The 21,658-nt window shown below is 46.5% G+C and overlaps 1 protein-coding gene across 2 annotated transcripts in view; it reads left to right on the top strand.

The window, feature by feature from the left end:
* SLC25A18 (solute carrier family 25 member 18) overlaps positions 1-21,658 on the top strand; it is a 49,172-nt gene that overhangs the window by 8,637 nt on the left and 18,877 nt on the right. Inside the window, exons 3-4 of one of the 2 annotated variants that reach the window (XM_073621564.1) lie at positions 6,791-6,858; positions 8,161-8,283. In XM_073621564.1, the coding sequence (XP_073477665.1) occupies positions 6,842-6,858; positions 8,161-8,283 (140 nt within the window). In that variant the 5' untranslated portion in view covers positions 6,791-6,841. Of the gene's footprint in view, positions 1-6,790; positions 6,859-8,160; positions 8,284-21,658 lie in introns of those variants that run through there. The other variant, XM_073621565.1, reaches the window with a different exon arrangement.

The following is a 21,658-nucleotide window of genomic DNA, read 5'->3' as shown; positions in this document are numbered from 1 at the left end:
AGCGCAGCAAAAGGTTTCCATGGCTATGGGTTTTTGTTCTGTTCATTGTGGAGCAGCCAGGCCAGAGGGCAGCATGCCCAAAGACGTTATACACCAATACTGCGGCGCCAGTAATGGGGCACCATCGGGTAACCCTGTCATGCCCTGATGGGGCCCCTATCTTCAATGGGGGAGGTTTCATCCAGGAAATATCACTAATTATTGTGATATAAGGCAAGCTCAGGGCACATTGAAGTGTATCTGTCTTCTAAACATGAGAGTGTATGAAGTAAATTATGATCAGGCCTCATATAAGCATTAAATTATTAAAGGCTTTCTAATTGAGTCCACAAAATAGCTGCTGTTCCCTCTATGCACTGTAAGAAAAATAGCTTGTTGCCACTAGCAACCAATGAGCTTCTAACATTTATAGTTGCAGTTATGCAAATATAACATGGATTCTGACTAGTTGCTAAGAGCAATGAGAATTTAGTCTCTTGATGCACTTTCCTGAATCCACCTGAAAAATAGTAATTGTCATTAGATGCCTTGAAGTCTCATTAACCTGTTCCCGAGCAGCCGTCGCAGTTTTACTGTGTGTAAACACAGTGATCCTGGTTCTCTGAGGGGAGAAGTGACAGATCGTCTGTTCATACAAAGTATGAACAGCGATCTGTCATCTCCCCTAGTCAGTCCCACCCCCCCTTCAGTTAAAACACACTTGAGGGAACACAGTTAACCCCTCGATTGCCTTCTAGTGTTAACCCTTCATTGCCAGTGACATTTTTACAGTAACCAATGCATTTTTATAGCACTGATCGCTGTATTAATGCCAATGGTCCCAAAAATGTGTCAAAATTGTCCGATGTGTCCGCCATATTGTTGCAGTCACGATAAAAATCGCAGATCGCCGCCATTATGAATACAAAAAGTAAAATAATAAAAATGCTATAAATCTATCCCCTATTTTGTAGACGCTATAACTTTTGCGCAAACCAATCAATCAATATATGCTTATTGCGATTTTTATTACCAAAAATATGTAGAAGAATACATATCGGCCTAAACTGAGAAAAAATGTGCTTTTTAAAAAAAAAAAAAGGGGATATTTATTATAGCAAAAAGTACAAAATATTGGGTTTTTTTCAAAATTTTTTTGTTTATAGTGCAAAAAATAAAAACCGCAGAGGCGATCAAATACCACCAAAAGAAAGCTCTATTTATGGGAAAAAAAGGACGTCAATTTTGTTTGGGTACAACGTCGCACGACCGCGCAATTGTCAGTTAAAGCGACGCAGTGCCAAATCGTAAAAGGTGCTCTGGTCAGGACGGGGGTAAAATCCTCCGGGGCTGAAGTGGTTGTTTAGGACCAGTTAAGACCAGAACACGGTGCGGGAAAGGTGTGTTCCATGTGCGTTTCCTGCCCTGCGTGCGTTCTCCCTAGTGGGAACACAGACAGCAATAAAAACCTGACAAGGGTGCTAAGCCTTCACCCCTCCCCAAAAAAATAAAATAAAAAAAAATAAGATTTGGGTTTAAATACACTTTAAGGAAAAGTTATGTCCCTGGAAGATAACATCTCTGAGTGCCTACAGCTAACTTCCTGTCCAGTAATCCCATTGAAGACCACTACAGGCAGCTTCTGGTGAGACACACTCCAATTTAAAGATAAACCCCAGCCTCGCCTTCAGTCTTGCACAGTTGTACAGGCTCCTGTCCTCTACTGATATTTCTTTCTCTGATTTCACTGCACACTGTGGGCTTCTCACACTGCATTAAAAACTGCAGCAAGTCAGATAGATTCTGCCTTATTGCCTGGCTGGAGGACGTCCAGCATCAAAGCCTTTCTTCCCTGCCTTGACAGTCCCCTATCTACTCTTAATTCATTAGATTGGAGTTGTTTCAATCATGGAGGTTCAGCATGACATGTGGGCGTTACCTAGAGCAGTCTGCCTCCAAACTGACATTGGCCCATAAAGCCATTTTGATACTTGCATAACTCCTACCATAAGCCAGCCCACTCACTGCTTGCAATGGGGCTGAGGGCTCTTGAGAGGTGTACTGAGGCAAGTTGCTGTGATGGTTTCAGGGAGTTATGTACAGCACTATTTATGCTGATCCCTCTCACCAGCCATCACCTGCCTGCATTGCATAGAGATGCACTGAGAACCAGTGATGGCGTCACTGGGTCTGAAATAAGGTATGGAATGAAAACATGTTTTATTTACATTTATCATCAACATGTCGATGAGGGGAGTGGGGGGGAAATACTAGGAAAGGCATTTGAAGATTACTTTTGGGCTTAAAATACAACGCCAGCCTGATTTTGGTAAATGGGATCACCTAGAGCGTTCGGATCCTGATTTCGTCATTGGTTGTGTTGGGTACAGCTGTCCTCTGACAAAGTCACCAGGACAAAGGTCCCACTTCTGCAATTCATGTCACAAGATAAAACATTGTTGGCTTGGTGTGCAGGGGGCTTTGAAGAGGTGCTGACATATCTGAAGTCCAGTCCTGTCCTCTCATCCCCTGTAGATAAGAGTGTTTGCTGTGGTCACATGCCTGCCAGTCACTTGTTCACTGAGTTCCCATGACAGTACAGAACTGTCCGTGTAAAAGACAACTATTGATCCCCCTAGGTACCTCGGTCCAACCTTTCCTGAATATGAATGGTTGGCATAAGAGGTGAAAAAGACATTTATTTGAAGTATGTGAATAGCCAAAAATGTTTTTCTTTTTAGTTTTGGATAGGGTGTGGAAGTGATTGTAAACGATCACCTTGTAAAATAACCCATTCAGTTTTAAATAGAAATGAAAGGTAAAACATTTGTGTATAGATAAAAAAAACATTATGAATACTCTTTTTCCAGTTTTTATAAGTGATCACATTCCCTCTGTTCTTAGCTGCATAAGAGCTGGTGCGGGGAGAGAAGAAGCAGCAGCAGCACACTGAGCTTCCCAGTGAATGGCTGTGCAGCCGGGGGGGGCAGCACAAGTCTGATTATTGGAGGAGAGCACAATAAGTTCCCAGCATAGCTAGAAAACTGACAACGTTGTGTTCTCCTGCTTAGTGTGGTCAGTTTTTTTTATAGGAAAGCAAGGGGACTAGCAGGAGCACCAGGGATGCCGCATAAAGGAAGCAATACAAAGAGAATAGGATACTTTCTCATACAAGTACATGATATAGTCACATATCAGGAATATGAAGTGTTGGGATAACAAACACTTTAACTGGTTGCTGACCGGCTCACACAGATATACTGCGGCGGAATGGCTCTTCTAGGAGAAACCCTGTACAGGTACGTCCTTCTCTTTTTTGGCCACCAGAGGGCGCGCGCGTGGGCACGGCGGGGAACCTGATGCGAGTGGCCGGCGGGCACGATCACCGCCGGCCACGCGCAATCGCGTGCACGAGCACCAGCACAGGGATTTGTGTGTGTAAACACACAAATCCCTGTGCTGTCAGGGAAGAGGAAACATATTTGTTTGTTTGTTCCTACTAAGTGGTAAAACGATATGTCTCCTCTGCTAGTCACTCCCATCCCCACACAGTTAGAACACACTGAGGGAACACACAGTTAACCCCTTCATCGCCCCCTAGTGTTAACCCCTTCCCTGCCAGTGACATTTACACAGTAATCAGTCCATTTTTATAGCACTGATCGCTGTATAATTGTCAATGGTCCCAAAAAAGTGTCAAAAGTGTCCTAACTGTCCGTCGCAATGTCGCGGTACCGCTAAAAATCGCATATCACCGCCATTACTAGTAAAAAAAAAAATGATATTAAAAATGCCATAAATCTTTCCCATAGTTTGTAGATACTATAACCTTTGCGCAAACCAATTAATATATGCTTATTGCAAATTTTTTTTACCAAAAATATGTAGAAGAAAATATAATGGCCTAAACTGATGAAGAAATTTTTTTTTTTTTTTTAATTTGGGGATATTTATTATAGCAAAAAGTAAAAAATATTGTTTTTTTTTTCAAAATTGACGCTCTTTTTTTGTTTATAGCGCAAAGAATAAAAACCGCAGAGGTGATCAAATACCACCAAAAGAAAGCTCTATTTGTGAGAAAAAAAGGACTCAAATTTTGTTTGGGTACAGCGTCACATGACCACTCAATTGGGTAAAGCGTCACAGTGCCAAATTGTAAAAAGTGCTCTGGTCAGGAAGGGGTTAAAATCTTCCGGGGCTGAAGTGGTTAAAGCTGAACTCCAGGATAAGCAAATGTTGTCCAAGTACAAAAATCATGAGTATTCTCCCTTGAGCCCGGGTTCACACCTATGCGAATTAGATGCGGCTTACACCGCATCTAATTTGCAGGACATTTTAAAATAAATTCATATGAATGTATCTGGTTCACATATGTGCGTTGCATTCGCACTGCGCATTGCACAAAAAACGTGTGCGTTTTTTGGGCATTGCGGTGCGAACTACAAGCCTATTATCTCCTATGGGAACGCATCTGATTCGCAGATGCATTGCGTTCTGAACAAGGATTTTCTCTTTCTCCTCACTACACCTCCCCCTCTCCCCCCCCCCTCCCTCCCCCTCTCCCTGCTCTCTAATCCTGAGCAAAAACGCAATGAATCCGTTGAACAGGAGATTGTTATCTCCCCAGTGAAACCTGAGCTTCAATTCGCACCGCACATGTGTGAAACCAGGCTGAATCTTGGTGTGCTTTGTGTATTTCTTCCAGATCTATGCAGTAATCCAGTGTGAAACCTTGCCTCTGTGCAGGAACTTCCTGTATTCAAGACCGGTCACTGCTCCTTTCCCTCCTTGTACAGGGTGACTGGTCTTGTATCTGCCCCAATCTGTAGTTTTTTGAGCACACTTAAAGCACACAGTAAAATTTAAAAATGCGACCTTGGCGTGGGGCTGCCCCTGCACAGTGAGGATTAAATGCTCATTTATGTTTAGGGGATTTGGAAAAGCCGTTTTACTTACCCAATCCTCCTCTCCTGCAGGCTTCTCCCTGCTGCAAGACAGCATCCTCTGCCCTACACTCAAGCGGCTTGATGTGAGGATGCTGATGAACGGTCCACTGCTGGAGCATAGGGGAGTGCCTGCGGACGGAGAGGAAAAACGCATTAGTAAAAGTGCTTTTGCTGTCCCCTAGATGTAAATGAGCATTTAACCTTTAATGCTCTTAATGTACGGTGTTTCCTTACTTCACCATAACCAAGGAAAATGGTTTATCTACTTCACAGGAAGATCTTCCACCAGGCTGTATGGTAATAAGCCTCTCTGACCTCCAGAGTGACTCATTGCCACCTGTGGGGTCAGAGACAGCCAGAGAATCGCTGGTGATATTATCAGTCGATTTTATGCCATTGTTACACTGACAAGGTGTCTCCAGCAGCTGAGGCACCAAATGTTAGCATGGGAGGAGCAAAGAAGGCCTAAGTGAAAATGGGAACCTAGGGAAAGTAACATTCCCCTTCCTCATCTGTTTGACTGAATTGCAATAGTCACAAAAAGGCTGCTCCGTCAACATTCTCTTTACTGAACCCATCAGACACCAAATGGCAATGCCAAGGCAAGGTCCTTTATCACCCAAGGCAAAAAGGACAAAATGCACCCTGCCTATGAACTGTGATCTACTTTAGCAGCATAGGTAGCAGGTCCTGCCCTTTTTGTGCACCTTTCTTGCTGAAGGGCCCAAGGCTGCTCCCTATACTACGGCCTGGCCTTGCCCACTGCATAGTATACGTAACTTCTTGTTAAGTGACAGGCAGGTGCACAGTTTGCACCAATTTCACTATCACCCCAATTTGTTGCAGAAGTATGAAGGTTGTGGCTGGGTCGGTTTCTCATCCTCTCTCTCCCACCAACTTTTAACTGCTGGAGGGAGAGCCACACAGTGCATCATTCCTGTCTTGCTCCCCACCCCGTGGCACCAACTACCCTCCCTGTCCTGACCACATCTGATCATCACCCCCTTTGTGCCTCCCTGTGTGCCCGGCCCACCCCCACAGTGCTGCTGCCTTTCCTCTCCCACCGGGCGCTGCGGGTACACAATTTTCTGAATTGGACACAGTGAGTGATCAGTATGGATTGTGCCAGCTTTCATTGATAACTGAGGATAGTAAGCTGTGTTTACTATGCTTCGGTTTATGAGTGAATAGAAGCCTCTGTCTCCTGTTCATTCATCTTAAATGCTGAGGCTGCAGAGAAAGGAAATGAAGAATCGGTGTCCTCAATTCCTGATCTGATATTTCACCCAAGCCCCCCCAACAGTGTTGACAAAAAAAAAATTATTTAAAAAATAAAAATAAAAAAAAAAACTGTAAAAAATTATTTTTAAAAATTGTAAAAAAAATGTGGGTAAAATATTGTTTTGATATTTTTGGAAAGGGGTGGGGGTGGGGGCTGTCACGTAGGCCAGTGGTTCTCAACGTCAGTCCTCAAGTACCCCCAACAGGCCATGTTTTGGAAATTTCTCTTAGGGCCCTTTCACACTGGGGCACACGGGAAATGTAGGTTTTTTTTTTGTTTTTGTTTTTGTTTGTTCAACATGTTTTTCACTTTAGTAGAATTGTAATTCCTCTTGACTGCATAGTCATGCAGGGCTCATAGAAGTGAGATTGATCCCTGGGTACCTTTTTATGTTTTATGATGCACATAAACAAAGATGATATTTGGCTTTTTTTTTGGAATTGGAAGTATATGGAATTTTCTCCCAAATTTTTCTTGAGCTGCTCTTCAGTGATGCTCTGATGAATATTGTCACTATGAACTGTTTTTGTTTTCATTTGTATTTTACATAATTTTTTTTTTTTGTCTTGCCTTAATCCTTCAGCTAAGCAGCCAGGAGAAACAAACCGCACCCATCCTGTAAAACAGCGGCACCATGCCTGAGAAGATCAGGTCAGTCACACTACTGTATTGCACTATGGAATATGGCAGTGCCATACATTTGAATGAATTAACTAATATTTAAAGATGGCTGACATTGATGTTTTAGAAGCCCATCACCCATAGTGATTTTATATATTACCCGTACCTGTCACTAAATGATTTATAGTTACCTTTAGAATAGGGAACATTAACAGTAAGGGCTCATTTACTGTGGTTTAACCTCCCAACTGAACAAGGGCATGCAGCCACTCAGGGCTGTACACATGCTGCAGCCATGATGCTGTGCGTGGTACCACTGCTGAAGGCAACCCCTCCAAGTGAATTGAGTTTTGCCGCAACCTTACATTTGAATTGTTGGCAGATGATGCAAAATCACATAACCCAAATCCAGGTGTCAGGCAACAAGAGATTGCAGGACCTTTTCCAAGTGTCAGCTGAGGAGGAATCACCTGACCAGATTTAGGTGTCAGATAATAACAGGTAATAACAGAACAGATGACCCGTTGCAGATTATGACCAATCACACAGTTTGTAGCAGTTGATGAAAGATCACAGGACTTGTTCCTGGTGGAGATCACATGTGCAAATATAGGGTTTAGTTACAGAGAGATTACATGACTAGTTATAGTTGGTGGGGAACCACACAACCAGTTCCTGGTGAAAGATGATGGGGGATCACAAAATCATTTGCAGGTGTCAGTTGATAAGAGATCACATGCCCATTTCCAGGTAGTTGATGAAAGATCACAGGAATAGTTCCTGGTGGAGGTTAATGAGTAATCACATGAACCTTTTCAGATGTCAGTTGATGTGGGGCCACATAACCGGTATTATAAAGAAGATCACATGTCCAGATGTGGGGTACAGTTACATAGAGATAAAATGACTTTCCAGGTGAAAGATGATCAAGGATTTGCAGATGTCAGAGATCACAGGCAAGTTCCAGGTGGTAGTTGATGAGTGATCACATGGCCAGTTTCAGGTAGTAGTTGATGGAAGTTCTCATGACAATTTGCAGTCAGTGATGGGAGACCACTTGGCCAGTTACTGGTTACAGCTAGTTGGAGATCACTTGACTAGTGTCAGTTGTTCGGAGTTCACATGACCAGCTCCAGGTGGCAAAAAAAAAAAGGGACCACATTTCTTTTTCAGAATTCTGGGGTTGCAAGTAATTGGCAGCTGATAGTAGAGCACACTTCAGAGGACTGGTGGATTTTCTAGTAGAAGAAACCCAATCGCAGTGTTTCTGGAAGTTTATCTTTTTGCCCGCTTTTTCAGATATCTCCTAATATGAATAATTCTGTATTACAGCTTACCGGCCAAACTGATAAACGGCGGCATCGCCGGTCTGGTGGGAGTCACTTGCGTCTTTCCAATAGATCTGGCTAAGACACGACTACAGAACCAGCAAGGACAAAGCATCTATCGTGGGATGTAAGTGGATGGTGGAGACATGGTGAAGCTGCAAAATCTGCAAATTGTGCATACTTATCACCAGTCTCTTTGTACAGCTCCCAATGTAGTCAAAAAATCATAGCAGCTGCTATGCTAAACTTCTTAATAACTTGCATGACTGTTATGTTAATCCAATTAATATTATTTTCCTGACAGACTCCATGGCAGCCTACGTGTGGGTTAACCCGCCTCCTCTCCAATGCTATAGGACCCCATTCCCATAAATGAGTACTCACCACTAGCTACTGCGTTCCTTTTTTGTCCTCCTCCAACGGACCTACACAAGATGTTCGCATCCGGTCGGACGGATCCTTGATGATGGCATACCTCTTGCGGTGCAGTTCAGGGCCCAGCCATGGGCGGGCGAGTAACGTTAAGAGGCTGGAGTTTACCCCCATTTTGGTGGAGGGATGATCGCCTCTGTATGCCGAACGATTGGACGCATCAGCGGCTGGCAAGGTCGGAAGCATAGTTATTTTCTCCATGGCAATGTTTCTATGTGTAGTTTGTCTCTCTTTAGGTTTCCCGCCTCACGTTATGACCGATGCGGTCTTTCCGGGACCATTCTCCCCTCATGGCGGCTGGAGCGCTTGTGCGTTCCAGCTCACCTCGGCACTTCCGGGTGCAGCCGTCTGTGCCGCTCGCGCATGCGCTGTAGCCTCCTCGAGACTGAGGCTTGGCTCGCGCGTGCGTAGAACGGCGGAGCGCTCGGCAAACCACACATACGCAGTACGGTCACCGTCCTACGGCGCAGGCGCGAGGTTGGGCGGTGACGTCATGGGCGGGGAGTTTAAATACCGCTCCTAGACTCCCACACAATGGGAATTCCCTCACAGTGAGTAGGAGTGGAGCGGTCTTCCCCATATCCAGCCCTGGTCTTTCTTAGGTGAGTGCTTGCCTGTTTTGTTCACACTGAATTGTTTTGTTTAAAAAAAAGAAAAAAGGAGAGCAATATATGTATTTATTTGGTTTGAAAAAAAAAAAAAAAGATATATATATATATATATATATATATATATATATATAATAAAAAGGGGTGAACAAATATTTTTCTTTAATATATTTTCTACATAGGAACAAATGTGATGTGCTTCATATTGCATTTATTAAATTATATGTTGCAAGTGCACATTCATTTGTTCTTGGGGCAGGATGACTTTTTCCTCACTGGTGCCTTGGCCCGTTCAGGCCATTTTTTGTCTACAGACCAACCGTACTGTGGCGCTCTTCATCCGGAAGTCATGGACAATTCACCGCCTTTAAGTGGCCAGCCCTCACACACAAGGTATGTGCTTATGAGGGGAGGGGTTGAGAATCAGTCGCATTTTTGTTTGCGTTATCTGATGTTCGGTCTCGCCTTTTCCCTTCCCCTACTGTGTTTTTTTCCAGCCCTTCTAGATCGGACCTTCAGATCATGATCCAGAATGACAAAGACCTTGCCAGGCCACAACAATAGTCACCTTCAAGATCCAGACGAGACTCTACGTCTGGAAACCACCACCAGGGGAGACGCTCTCATTCCTCCTCCAGACACCGCTCCCACCGCCATGACAGCCGCTCTGATCGAAGAGCCTGCTGGGGATGTCGAACACGAGTTCCGGAGGGCAAGTCACTGTGTGACCGTTGTTATGCCCGTGCGGTCAGGGAAAAAGAGTCGGAAAACCAGCGTTTGGAGTCTCTTGTTAAACGCGTGGTACAACAATCCCTCAAAGAGTTGTATTCTCCCCACACGCTGAGTCAGTCTACTACATTGTCTGGCCCCCCGGCTGACGAGGCCTGTGAAGACCCAGGCACTTCCCAGCCTTACGTGGCCTCTCTTGATTCCTCAGACGATGATCCTCAGGAAGAAGAGGAAATCGGAGGTTTTGACTTCAGTACGGTGTCACCATTAATTAAGGCAATCAAGGAGGCTCTTAAGTGGGAGGATCCCTCTACTCCCCCAGCCAAACAGAAGAAATTCTTCAAACACCTGGGGAAAGAAAGCTCAAATTTTCCGCTCCTTTCTGAACTGAAAGATATCATAGATGAGGAATGGAGTAAGATGGACAGGAAGTCCTCTATGTCAAATAAAACCTCCAGATCAAGTCGGAAGAGGTGAAGTATCTGGAGAATGCTCCCCTTGTAGACGCAGCCTTAATGCGTCTGGCTAAGCATGTTACTCTCCCCTTAGAAGACGCGGTGTCCTTCAAGGATGGTCTTGAGAGAAGGATTGACCAGGACTTGAAGAGGATTTACGGTCTGGCTGGCACGGCCTGCAAAACGGCCTTGGCCCTGGCAGCCATGTCAAAGGCCATGGAGGCCTGGACGGAGAACGTGGATTCCTTCCTTAAGGGGGTTTCGGAGGAGCTAGCGGGGAGTTCAGCAGCTGCAGAATTAAAGCTAGCGGCAGTCTTCCTGGGGGAGGCGTCCATTGATTTGATCCGCCTATTGGCACGGATTATGCTGTCGTCGGTCACGGCCAAACGGGCTTTATGGTTACGTCCTTGGCTTGTTGATCCGGTTTCCAAGCAAGCCTGGTGTAAAATTCCCTTTGAGGGATCTTCACTGTTTGGCAACAAGCTAGACGATGCCATAACACGGGCCACGGGTGGCAAGTCAGGCTTCCTCCCCCAGGATAGGCGTCTTCTCAGTCGGAAGAAACCGCAGTTCAGAAGAAGCTCTCCGGAGCGTTCTAGGGAAGCTCGCTCATACAAGCCCGGCAGGGACTTCAGAAAAAATTGGAGCAGAGGTCAGACATCCTTTCGCAAGTCCACTAAAAGCCAGACATCTAGCGGTCATGAGCAAGCGAAGTCTTTTTGAGATTGCGCCGCCCAGGCGGGTCGGGTAGGGGCACGGCTGCACCTCAGGGTGGCCTCGATCTCGGACTTTTGGGTAATAAAGACAGTCTCGACAGGTCACAGATGGACCTTCTCCAGTACTCCTCCCCCCAGATTTGTCTCCACTCTTCTGCCCCGGTCGGAAGATCAGAAACAAGTTCTGCTGTCCTATGTGGACCTTCTGAAATCTCAAGGAGCAGTGGTACACGTCCCGAGGGGCGAATGGTTTCAGGGGGTATACTCCCCTCTCTTCTTAGTTCAAAAAAAGAGTGGCTCTTGGCGCCCGGTCATAGACCTGACCTACCTCAACGAGTTTATAGAGCAAGGGAAATTCAAAATGGAAACTCTGTCGACCATTCAGCAAGCTATACAGCCAGGCGATTGGATGATTTCCATCGACTTGAAGGACGCTTATTTCCACGTCCCGGTAGAAGAGGGGTTTCACAAATATCTCCGTTTCCAAGTGGGGCAAGATCATCTGCAGTTTATCTGCCTCCCCTTCGGGCTGACAACGTCCCCCCGGGTCTTTTCAAAAATTCTCAGCCACGGTAGCTCTCATAAGATTAAGGGGGGTACGTCTTTACCATTACCTCGACGACCTCCTGGTATTATCGCAAAGCAGGGAGCAGTTGCTGGCCCACCGGGAACAGGTGATCTCCACCCTGTCCAGCTTCGGGTGGCTCCTGAATTTAGCAAAGAGTCATCTAAAACCAGCTCAACGCCTAATATACCTAGGTGCTCAGTTCGACACCGTGAGAAGCACCATTTCCCTTCCACTACAGAAAATCCCGATTGTTCGGGACAGAATTTCTCGGACTTTACATGCCCCACGCCTAAAAGCCTCTCAGTGCCTGGAGATCATCGGCACGATGGTCTCTACGACCCCCATGGTCAAGTGGGCCTTGTGGAGATTACGTCCCTTCCAGTCAGGGTTCCTGCAGAAGTGGAAAACAGGGGACAAGAATCAAGTCATCCATGTGACATCGTCAATGAGGAACAGCCTCTTCTGGTGGCTTCAGCGCAAGAATCTTCTGGCATGTCACTCCATTGCCCCCATCTCCTGGATCACGGTCACGACCAATGCCAGCGGGACCGGTTGGGGAGCCTTCTGCGGTTCGAATCTCGCCCAGGGCAAGTGGGATTCCTGCCTCCCCGACCCAGGTTCGAACGTCCTGGAACTCCGAGCGGCCTGGTGTGCACTACAGTCCTTCTCTCACCTTCTGAAAGGGGAGTCAGTGTTGTTAAGGATGGACAACACGACGGCGGTCGCCTACCTGAAGAGGCAAGGGGGTACCCGGAGTCCCACTCTCCTTCGGGAAGTCGAGCCCATTCTTTCATGGGCACAGAAGAACCTTTCCAATATCTCGGCAGTCTTTGTCCCAGGAGTTCAGAATATTCAAGCGGACTTCCTTTCACGTACCGAGCTGGACATCAACGAGTGGTTCCTTCATATGAAGACGTTCAGATGGGTCTCGTCACTAGGGATCGACCCCGAGGTAGATCTGTTCGCCTCCCGCTACAACTTCAAGCTGAAGAAATTTTACTCCAGGGGCTGTTGCAGCCAGGCCTTCGGGACAGACATCCTGACGGATCTGTGGAGGTTCAGCAAGGCATATGCCTTTCCGCCGCTTCCAGTCATCCTGAGATTCCTGCAGAGGCTCCGAATGGAGGCAGTCGAAGTGTTGACAATAGCTCCATACTGGCCGAACAGGCCTTGGTTCCCTCTCCTTGTCCAACTCAGCTTCAGGGACCCAGTGCCTCTCCCTCTCAGGCCAGACCTTCTTTCTCAGGGGTCAGTCCTGCACCCGTGTCCAGCAGTGCTGAGACTGATGGTCTGGTTCTTGAGAGGGAGAGGCTAATCTCTTGGCTGCGCTCCTAGAGTAATCTCCACCCTCATGAGTTCAAGAAGATCTAGCACAAATAGGGTCTATGGTAGAATCTGGTCCAAATTTGTGGAATTTTGCTCTTCCAGCGGCAGGTCTTTTAGACACCCGGAGGTGCAAGATGTGCTCAGCTTCCTTCAAACAGGCCTAGATCTACCCTTATCCATCAGCTCGCTTAGGGTCCAGGTATCTGCACTGTCGGCCTTCTCCGGGTCCTCCTGGGCGGCTAATCCGTTAATCCGGCAATTTTTTCGTGGAGCTTCAAGACTCAAGCCCCAAAGGAAATCTAGATTCCCCAAATGGGACCTTCCACTTGTCCTTGACTCAATTTCTGGACTCAGTACTACCGGGCCCTCCCCACTCTCTATCAAGGACTTCTCAGCAAAAGTTGTCTTTCTAGTAGCCATCACATCGGCTAAAAGGGTCTCTGAGATCGGTTCTCTGGGTTATGAAGAGCCCTTCCTGACGTTCTTCCCGGACCGTGTAGTTCTCATCCCTATGCTGGGTTCTAACCCGAAAGTGTCCTCGGTGTTCCACGATAATCAGGATATTGTCCTACCTACGTTTAGGTCTCCGGGGTCCTCCGAGATTCATCCTCTGGATGTAGGGGAAGCAACTAAAGAATATCTGAAAGTGACTTCTCCCTTTAGACGTTCTGACCATCTCTTTGTGTTACACTCGGGCAACAATAAAAGGAAGAAAGCCTCGATTAGGACACTCGCTACTTGGATCGTACAGACTATCCAACAAGCATACAGGGCTAAGGGCTTGGCTCCTCCAGAGGCGGTGACAGCTCACTCCACCAGGGGAATGGCGGCTTCATGGGAGGCAGCTCGACACGTGGCCCCAGACACCATTTGCAAAGCGGCCTCGTGGGCATCTATCAACACTTTCATGTTTCATTACTGTATAGAGCCTGCTTCATTGTCTTCTGTAAACTTTGGTTTGAGAATCCAATCGGTTGATAGGACAAATTAAATTTATGTTTGATTCAGCATACCCACCCGTGTGGTTGGCTAGTTATTTCCCACACGTAGGCTGCCATGGAGTCTGTCAGGAAAAAGGAAAATTTATTGTCAAATACTTACCGTAATTTTCCTTTCCTGATGGACTCCATGGCAGACGGAGTCCCCACCCATTGGTCAAAGAGTAGGCTAGTTACGGAACGCAGTAGCTAGTGGTGAGTACTCATTTATGGGAATGGGGTCCTATAGCATTGGAGAGGAGGCGGGGTTAACCCACACGTAGGCTGCCATGGGGTCCATCAGGAAAGGAAAATTATGGTAAGTATTTGACAATAAATTTTCCTTTATTATAGCACCAACAGTTTACACAGCGCTTTACAATATAAAAGGGAGGCAATACAGTTACAATACAATAAAATACAAGAGGGTTAAGAGGGCCCTGCTCAGAAAAACTTACAATCTAATAGGGCGGGGCAAGTGGTATAAAAGGTTGTAGGATGGGGATGAGCTGATGAAAGTGAGAAAAGATTAGTTAAAGGTGTGATAGGCTTCCCTGAAGAGATGAGTTTTCAGGGATCGCCTGAAGGCAGCCAGAGTAGAAGATAGCCGGACAAATTGAGGTAGAGGAGGTAAGCAGTAGGAGTATGGAGTAGTGGCCATTGGTTTTAGCAGTTAGTAAATCATCACTGAGTTTCTTTGGAGTGCTGCAAGCAAAAGCCAGACTGTAAGGGGTCAAGAAGGTTATTTTCAATGAGGTAGGAGCTAAGAAGGTTGTAGACTAATGCCCCGTACACACGGTCGGATTTTCCAATGGAAAATGTCCGATCGGAGCGTGTTGTCGGAAATTCCGACCGTGTGTGGGCTCCATCGGACATTTTCCATCGGATTTTCCGACACACAAAGTTGGAGAGCAGGAGATAAAATTTTCCGACAACAAAATCCGTTGTCGGAAATTCCGACCGTGTGTACACAAATCCGACGGACAAAGTGCCACGCATGCTCAGAATAAATAAAGAGATGAAAGCTATTGGCCACTGCCCCGTTTATAGTCCCGACGTACGTGTTTTACGTCACCGCGTTCAGAACGATCGGATTTTCCGACAACTTTGTGTGACCGTGTGTATGCAAGACAAGTTTGAGCCACCATCCGTCGGAAAAAATCCTAGGATTTTGTTGTCGGAATGTCCGAACAAAGTCCGACCGTGTGTACGCCCTATAAGCGTTCTAAAAGTTTAGAGGTGAATGGGAGTAATGAGATGGGTCCTCAGTTGTTCAGGTTGGTGGGGTCCAGTGAAGGCTTTTTAAGTATGGGAGTGATCTGCGCATGTTTTAGAGGGGAGAGGAAGGTGCCACTAGAGAGGGAGAGATTAAAGATGTGAGTGAGGGAGCATAGAATAGAATAGGAGGGTGATCGCAGTAGTTGTGAGGGAACAGGATCCAGGGGACAATTGGTTAGGTGGGCATCTGAGAAAAGTTTTGTAACCTCTTCAGTAGTAGTCAGTTCAAAAGAGGAGAGCGTTGAATGTGAGGTTAGGCAAGGTATGTTGAGTGGGGAAGATGTATGTACAGTGGAGGTGTCCTCACATATTGCATCAATCTTTTCTTTGAAGTGATTGGCAATCTCATGGGCAGTGAGTTAGTGAATAGAGGGGGTGGGGGACAAAGCAGAGAATTTTAAGGTACAGAAGAGTTGACGGGGGACTGGATGACAAGGTATTAATAAGAGACAAAGTAGGTTTGTTTGGCAGCATGGATGCAGGAATTGTATTTTAGAAGGGCAGATTTATACAGAGTGAAGTCCTGAATGGATTCAGTACTTTAAGTCCAAGACCCAGAACATGCGTGGAGATCACTGACTGCCTGCTTGTCTCGGGTCAGAGATTATGATCATAGTGAAACCACAGGCTCATCATGACAGCCAAGCAATTTACATTTTCACAAGTAGGTCAGCAATGATAGCCTATGTGCTTACTCAGGTCAGGTTTAGCGTTGCACGCCATTTCAATCTGATCTAGAAATGGAAGTTTGATGTTTCTCCATCACATGAGCGGGGGAAGAGTGTTTGATTCCCCAAAACATTGCTTGTATCACTCACTCATTGCTCATCTAAAGAGCTATTGCCATTCATTTCCATGTTGAGCAGATAGGGATCAGCAGAAGAGAGAGAAGTCATTGAGCTATGGATGTCAGTCCCAATACATGGCGATTGAAAATGGATAATGCCATACCGAAAATGAAAAAATGTGCCAAATATATATATAATCTTTATGTCAAAGATTATAATTGTGCTAAATCAAGAAATCAATACTCAATGTCAAAAAGTGCTCAAAACATTGAACAAACAATAAATACAAAATTTTAAATTAACATCTATATATATAAGTAAATCACATAAGTAACAGTCCATCTTAAGCCCCATACACACGATAGGACTTTGTACAAACTTTCCTGTGGATTTTTGTATAAAGGGCGTTGGCCGTAAGTTTGTATTGCATACAGATGGCAGGACTTTTCCAGCCAACTTTCACCAAATCACATGGTTTTTCAGCTCTTTACCACCACCCTTTGGTCAACTTCTGTAGTATTGTGTGATATTGTATCAATCTCGCCGCTTTTATCGGCGAGATTGACACCTTGCGAGCCGGGTTCACACTGGTGCGGGGATCTGACCTGGATCCCCGCCAATGCCAGGCACTGTGTTTGGTAGTTTGGTATGAATCTTGAGGGGGAACTCCATACCAAATTTTAAATAAAAAACCGGCATGGGTTCCCCTCCAAGGGCATACCAGGCCCTTTGGTCTGGTATGGATTCCAAGGGGAACCCCTACACGAAAAACGGCGTGGGGGTCCCCCCAAATCCATACCAGACCCTTATCCGAGCACGCAGCCCGGCCGGTCAGGAAAGCGCCCCCCCCCCCCGCAGGTACCAGGCCGCATGCCCTCAACATGGGGAGTGGGTGCTTTGGGGGAGGGGGGCGCCCTGCGGCCCACCCACCCCAAAGCACCTTGTCCCCATGTTGATGAGGACAAGGGCCTCTTTCTGACAACCCTGGCAATGATGTACCCCATACTCATTCACATAGGGTGGGGGGCCGGGATCTGGAGGCCCCTTTATTAAGGATTCCGATAAGTCCCCCCCGCCGGCAGACCTCAACAACCAACGGCCAGGGTTGTCGGGAAAAGGCCCTTGTCCTCATCAACATGGGGACAAGGTGCTTTGGGGTGGGGGGCCGCAGGGCGCCCCCTCCCCCAAAGCACCCACCCCCTATGTTAAGGGCATGCGGCCTGGTACGATTCAGGAGGGGGGGGGGCGCTCGCTTGTCCCCATGCCTAAGGGCCTGGTATGCCCCCAGAGGGGGATTCTCTTTCGCGCTCGCCGCAATAGGAAAATGTGTTTTTCCTATTGCAGCCAACACGAGATGTACATTACCCTGTCGCTGAAAACCAGCGTGATGGGTTCGCGCTGGAAACATTCTCGCGGTTGCGTACTGTAGTTTGTACAAAAGTCTGATGCTTTCGTGTACACACGATCGGACTTCGCTCCATCAGACTTTTGTTGCCGGAAAGTTTGTGCGTTCGCACACCCAACAAAAGTCCAAAGGAAACAGAAAAAGTTTGTCCGATAAAGCGTACACACGGTCGGATGTTGCTCCAAAGCAGCTAATTTGCATGTTTGTTGTCAAAAAGCCCGATCGTGTGTACGGGCCTTAACACTTTTTTTCTGTGATAAACATATAAAATTTGGTGCGGACTGCGCCAATCCCTGTGGGCACACCCTCACCTTAATGGATAGACTTTTAAACTATAAAAGGCCTTAAGAACGCATGTTCATTTTAAAGCTGGAAAGACACTATAACCACAGATATAAATCATAATCACTCCATGCACAGAGCTTTATTCAGACAAGTCCATGTATGGAGGGATTCTGATTTATTACCTGTGGTTATAGCTTTTTCCCACCTTTAAAGGGAACATGTGCTCTTAGGACCTTTTAAAGTTTAAAGCAGGCCCACAAGGGTTGGTGGAAGGTGCACCAAATTTTAAAATATGTTTCTTACAGAACAAGAGTGGGACATGGGCAGTTACTTGTGGACATGAATGTAAAATTAAGGATGTATTGTTTGTTCACTATTTTTGAGCATTTTTTGACATTGAGTATTTATTTCTTGATATGATGGCACAATTGTAATATTTGCCATATTTGAGATTGTGTGTGTGGGTGTGTGTGTGTGTATATATATATATATATATATATATATATATATATATATATATACACATTTGTATTTATATACATTTTTTTTTTTACTGTTAAGTGGTGGTGTTTATCATCTTAAAGTGCTAGCAGCAGGAATTTAGGTGAATAGGTGAGTGGGAGGTACTCTGATAAAATTGCACACATATCTGTGTATACAGATAGTTAGTGAGCATGAGGATAGGGGAGGGCAGGAGGTCATCTAGGGCCATCTATCTCATCAGCTGATTGTATGAATCTTTCCACATTCCACTCCTTTTTGTTACCTGTGCAATCGATTATTGTCATTTATGAGTAATCCAGTCCTGACAATTCCAGGCAAGTGGAATCTTATGTTTCCCTTGTGTGCAGACAAGGTGCACTTTGTATATTCTTAGCTGTGGAAGTGGGAGGGTCTCATTCATAGGAGGGGACACGTTCACCCTGCGTTTTTTAGCACAGGTCAAAGCACTGCAGCAGTTTTTCACACTCAACGTGTCGCTCTTCAAATACTTCAGGTGCTGACATGCATTGATTCACTGCAGCTCAGTGGGGAGCCTTGAACGTGGGTCAAAAACGGGTGTAAAACCAAATCCAAATTAAATGTGTTAAAGGTGATTTTTTTATTTACGTAAATTTTGCCTTCTTTGGTTCATCCTTTCTCTCCTCATCAACATGCCAATTACATTAAAAGGAAAAAAAATGACTTTTCATGCCATACCTTGTTTTAGATTCAGTCTTCATTGGATCTCTGTGCTTCTCTATGCAATGCAGGCAGATCATGGCTGGAAGGATGGCTGGCAGGGTGCTGTACATAGCTTCCCCAAAACATGACAGCATCTTGCCTGCAACCAGTGGTCTGTCTGTTTGCAGGAATTTTGCAAATAAAATGTGTACAGTATGAAAGAAAGAAGGTAAAGGGGAAACATGAATGAAACCTTTAAATACATCAAGGGGGTGAATAGGGTTCAGGAGGGCAGCATTTTCAAGAACACAGGGACAGGCCTCAAACTAGCAGAAGGAAAGTTCAAAACTAATCTTAGAAAGTATTATTTTACTGAAAGAGTAGTTGATGCTTGGAACAGACATTCAGCAGAGTCAGTCAACAGTAAGTGGATTCAGGCATGCGTGGGACAAACATAGATCTATACTCAGACAAAAAAGTAAAAAAAAAAACCCAGAACATATATAAATGAAAAAAATGGGGCAGACTCGATGGAGCACTTTTTTCCACCATCACGCTTCTAGGTTTCTGCTCATAAATTTTTATTTTTTCACTTTACCTTCCAGCTGTAAAACTGATCTTTACTGTACAGCACAATACAACAAGCCACAATTAGTAACCAACATGTACATTTCACCCATTTCAAAGTACAGCGCAACTGTTCCTTGGTTGCTAGGGGTTACCACACTTGTTATAGAATACTCTCACCCCGACAGTGCAAAGCTCTCAGCAAAGTGTACAATCATCCATCAAAGTAGTGTTTTATAAGATGATAGCCTGTGTGTAGTTGAATGGGTAGAAGAGCTCTGGGCAAATGTAAAAAATAGCCTTCAGCCCATATATAAATATATCTTGTCATGAACCATGTTTCAATTAAGCCATAGTAATTGCTTAAAATCTCTCTCTCCCTTCTATTGCTCCCGCTTCCCACTCCTTCCTATCCCCACTTCTCTTTCATGTCTATTTCCCTCTTCTATCTCCCTCTGCCCCCCCTCCCCCTCCCACACACACACACTTCTCTCTCGCTCCTATCCCCTCACTTCTCTCTCCCTCCTATCCCCTCACTTCTCTCTCGCTCCTATCCCCTCACTTCTCTCTCTCCCTCCTATCCCCTCACTCCTCTCTCCCTCCTATCCCCTCACTTCCCTCTCCCTCCTATCCCCTCACTCCTCTCTCCCTCCTATCCCCTCACTTCCCTCTCCCTCCTATCCCCTCACTCCTCTCTCCCTCCTATCCCCTCACTTCTCTCTCCCTCCTATCCCCTCACTTCTCTCTCCCTCCTTCCTATCCCCTCACTTCCCTCTCCCTCCTATCCCCTCACTCCTCTCTCCCTCCTATCCCCTCACTTCTCTCTCCCTCCTATCCCCTCACTTCTCTCTCCCTCCTTCCTATCCCCTCATTTCCCTCTCCCTCCTATCTCCTCACTCCCCTCTCCCTCCTTTTTCCCCACTCCCCTCTCCCTCCTATTTCCCCACTCCCCTCTCCCTCCTATCTCCTCACTCCCCTCTCCCTCCTATCTCCTCACTCCCCTCTCCCTCCTATCTCCTCACTCCCCTCTCCCTCCTATCCCCTCACTTCTCTCTCCCTCCTATCCCCTCACTTCTCTCTCTCCCTCCTATCCCCTCACTTCTCTCTCTCCCTCCTATCCCCTCACTTCTCTCTCTCCCTCCTATCCCCTTACTTCTCTCTCTCCTTCCCTATCCCCTCACTTCTCTCTCTCTCCTATCCCCTCACTTCCCTCTCCCTCCTTCCTATCCCCTGACTCCCCTTTCCCTCCTAACCCATCATTCCCCTCTCCTCCTATCCCCTCACTTCTCTCTCCCTCCTATCCCCTCACTTCTCTCTCCCTCCTATCCCCTCACTCCCCTCTCCCTCCTATCCCTTCACTTCTCTCTCCCTCCTATCCCCTCACTCCCCTCTCCCTCCTATCCCCTCACTTCTCTCTCCCTCCTATCCCCTCACTTCTCTCTCCCTCCTATCCCCTCACTTCTCTCTCCCTCCTATCCCCTCACTCCCCTCTCCTCCTATCCCTCACTTCTCTCTCCCTCCTATCCCCTCACTTCTCTCTCCCTCCTATCTCCTCACTCCCCTCTCCCTCCTATCCCCTCACTTCTCTCTCCCTCCTATCTCCTCACTCCCTCTCTCCCTCCTATCCCCTCACTTCTCTCTCCCTCCTATCCCCTCACTCTCCCTCTCCCTCCTATCCCCTCACTTCCCTCTCCCTCCTATCCCCTCACTTCTCTCTCCCTCCTATCCCCTCACTTCCCCTCTCCCTCCTATTCCCTCACTCCCCTCTCCTCCTATTCCCTCACTCTCCTCTCCCTCCTATCCCCTCACTTCCTCTCTCCCTCCTATCCCCTCACTTCTCTCTCCCTCCTATCCCCTCACTCCCCTCTCCCTCCTATCCCCTCACTTCTCTCTCCCTCCTTCCTATCCCCTCACTTCTCTCTCCCTCCTATCTCCTCACTCCCCTCTCCCTCCTATCCCCTCACTTCTCTCTCCCTCCTATCCCCTCACTTCTCTCTCCTCCTATCCTCACTTCTCTCTCCCTCCTATCTCCTCACTCCCCTCTCCCTCCTATCCCCTCACTTCTCTCTCCCTCCTATCTCCTCACTCCCCTCTCCCTCCTATCCCTTCACTTCTCTCTCCCTCCTATCCCCCTCACTCCCCTCTCCCTCCTTCCTATCCCCTCACTTCCCTCTCCCCTCCTATCCCCTCACTTCTCTCTCCCT

Source organism: Aquarana catesbeiana, linkage group LG03 (assembly GCF_042186555.1).
Source record: "Aquarana catesbeiana isolate 2022-GZ linkage group LG03, ASM4218655v1, whole genome shotgun sequence".
Taxonomy (NCBI): domain Eukaryota; kingdom Metazoa; phylum Chordata; class Amphibia; order Anura; family Ranidae; genus Aquarana; species Aquarana catesbeiana.
Note: the sequence above shows the minus strand (reverse complement) of the source record. Positions and strands in the feature narration are given on the sequence as shown.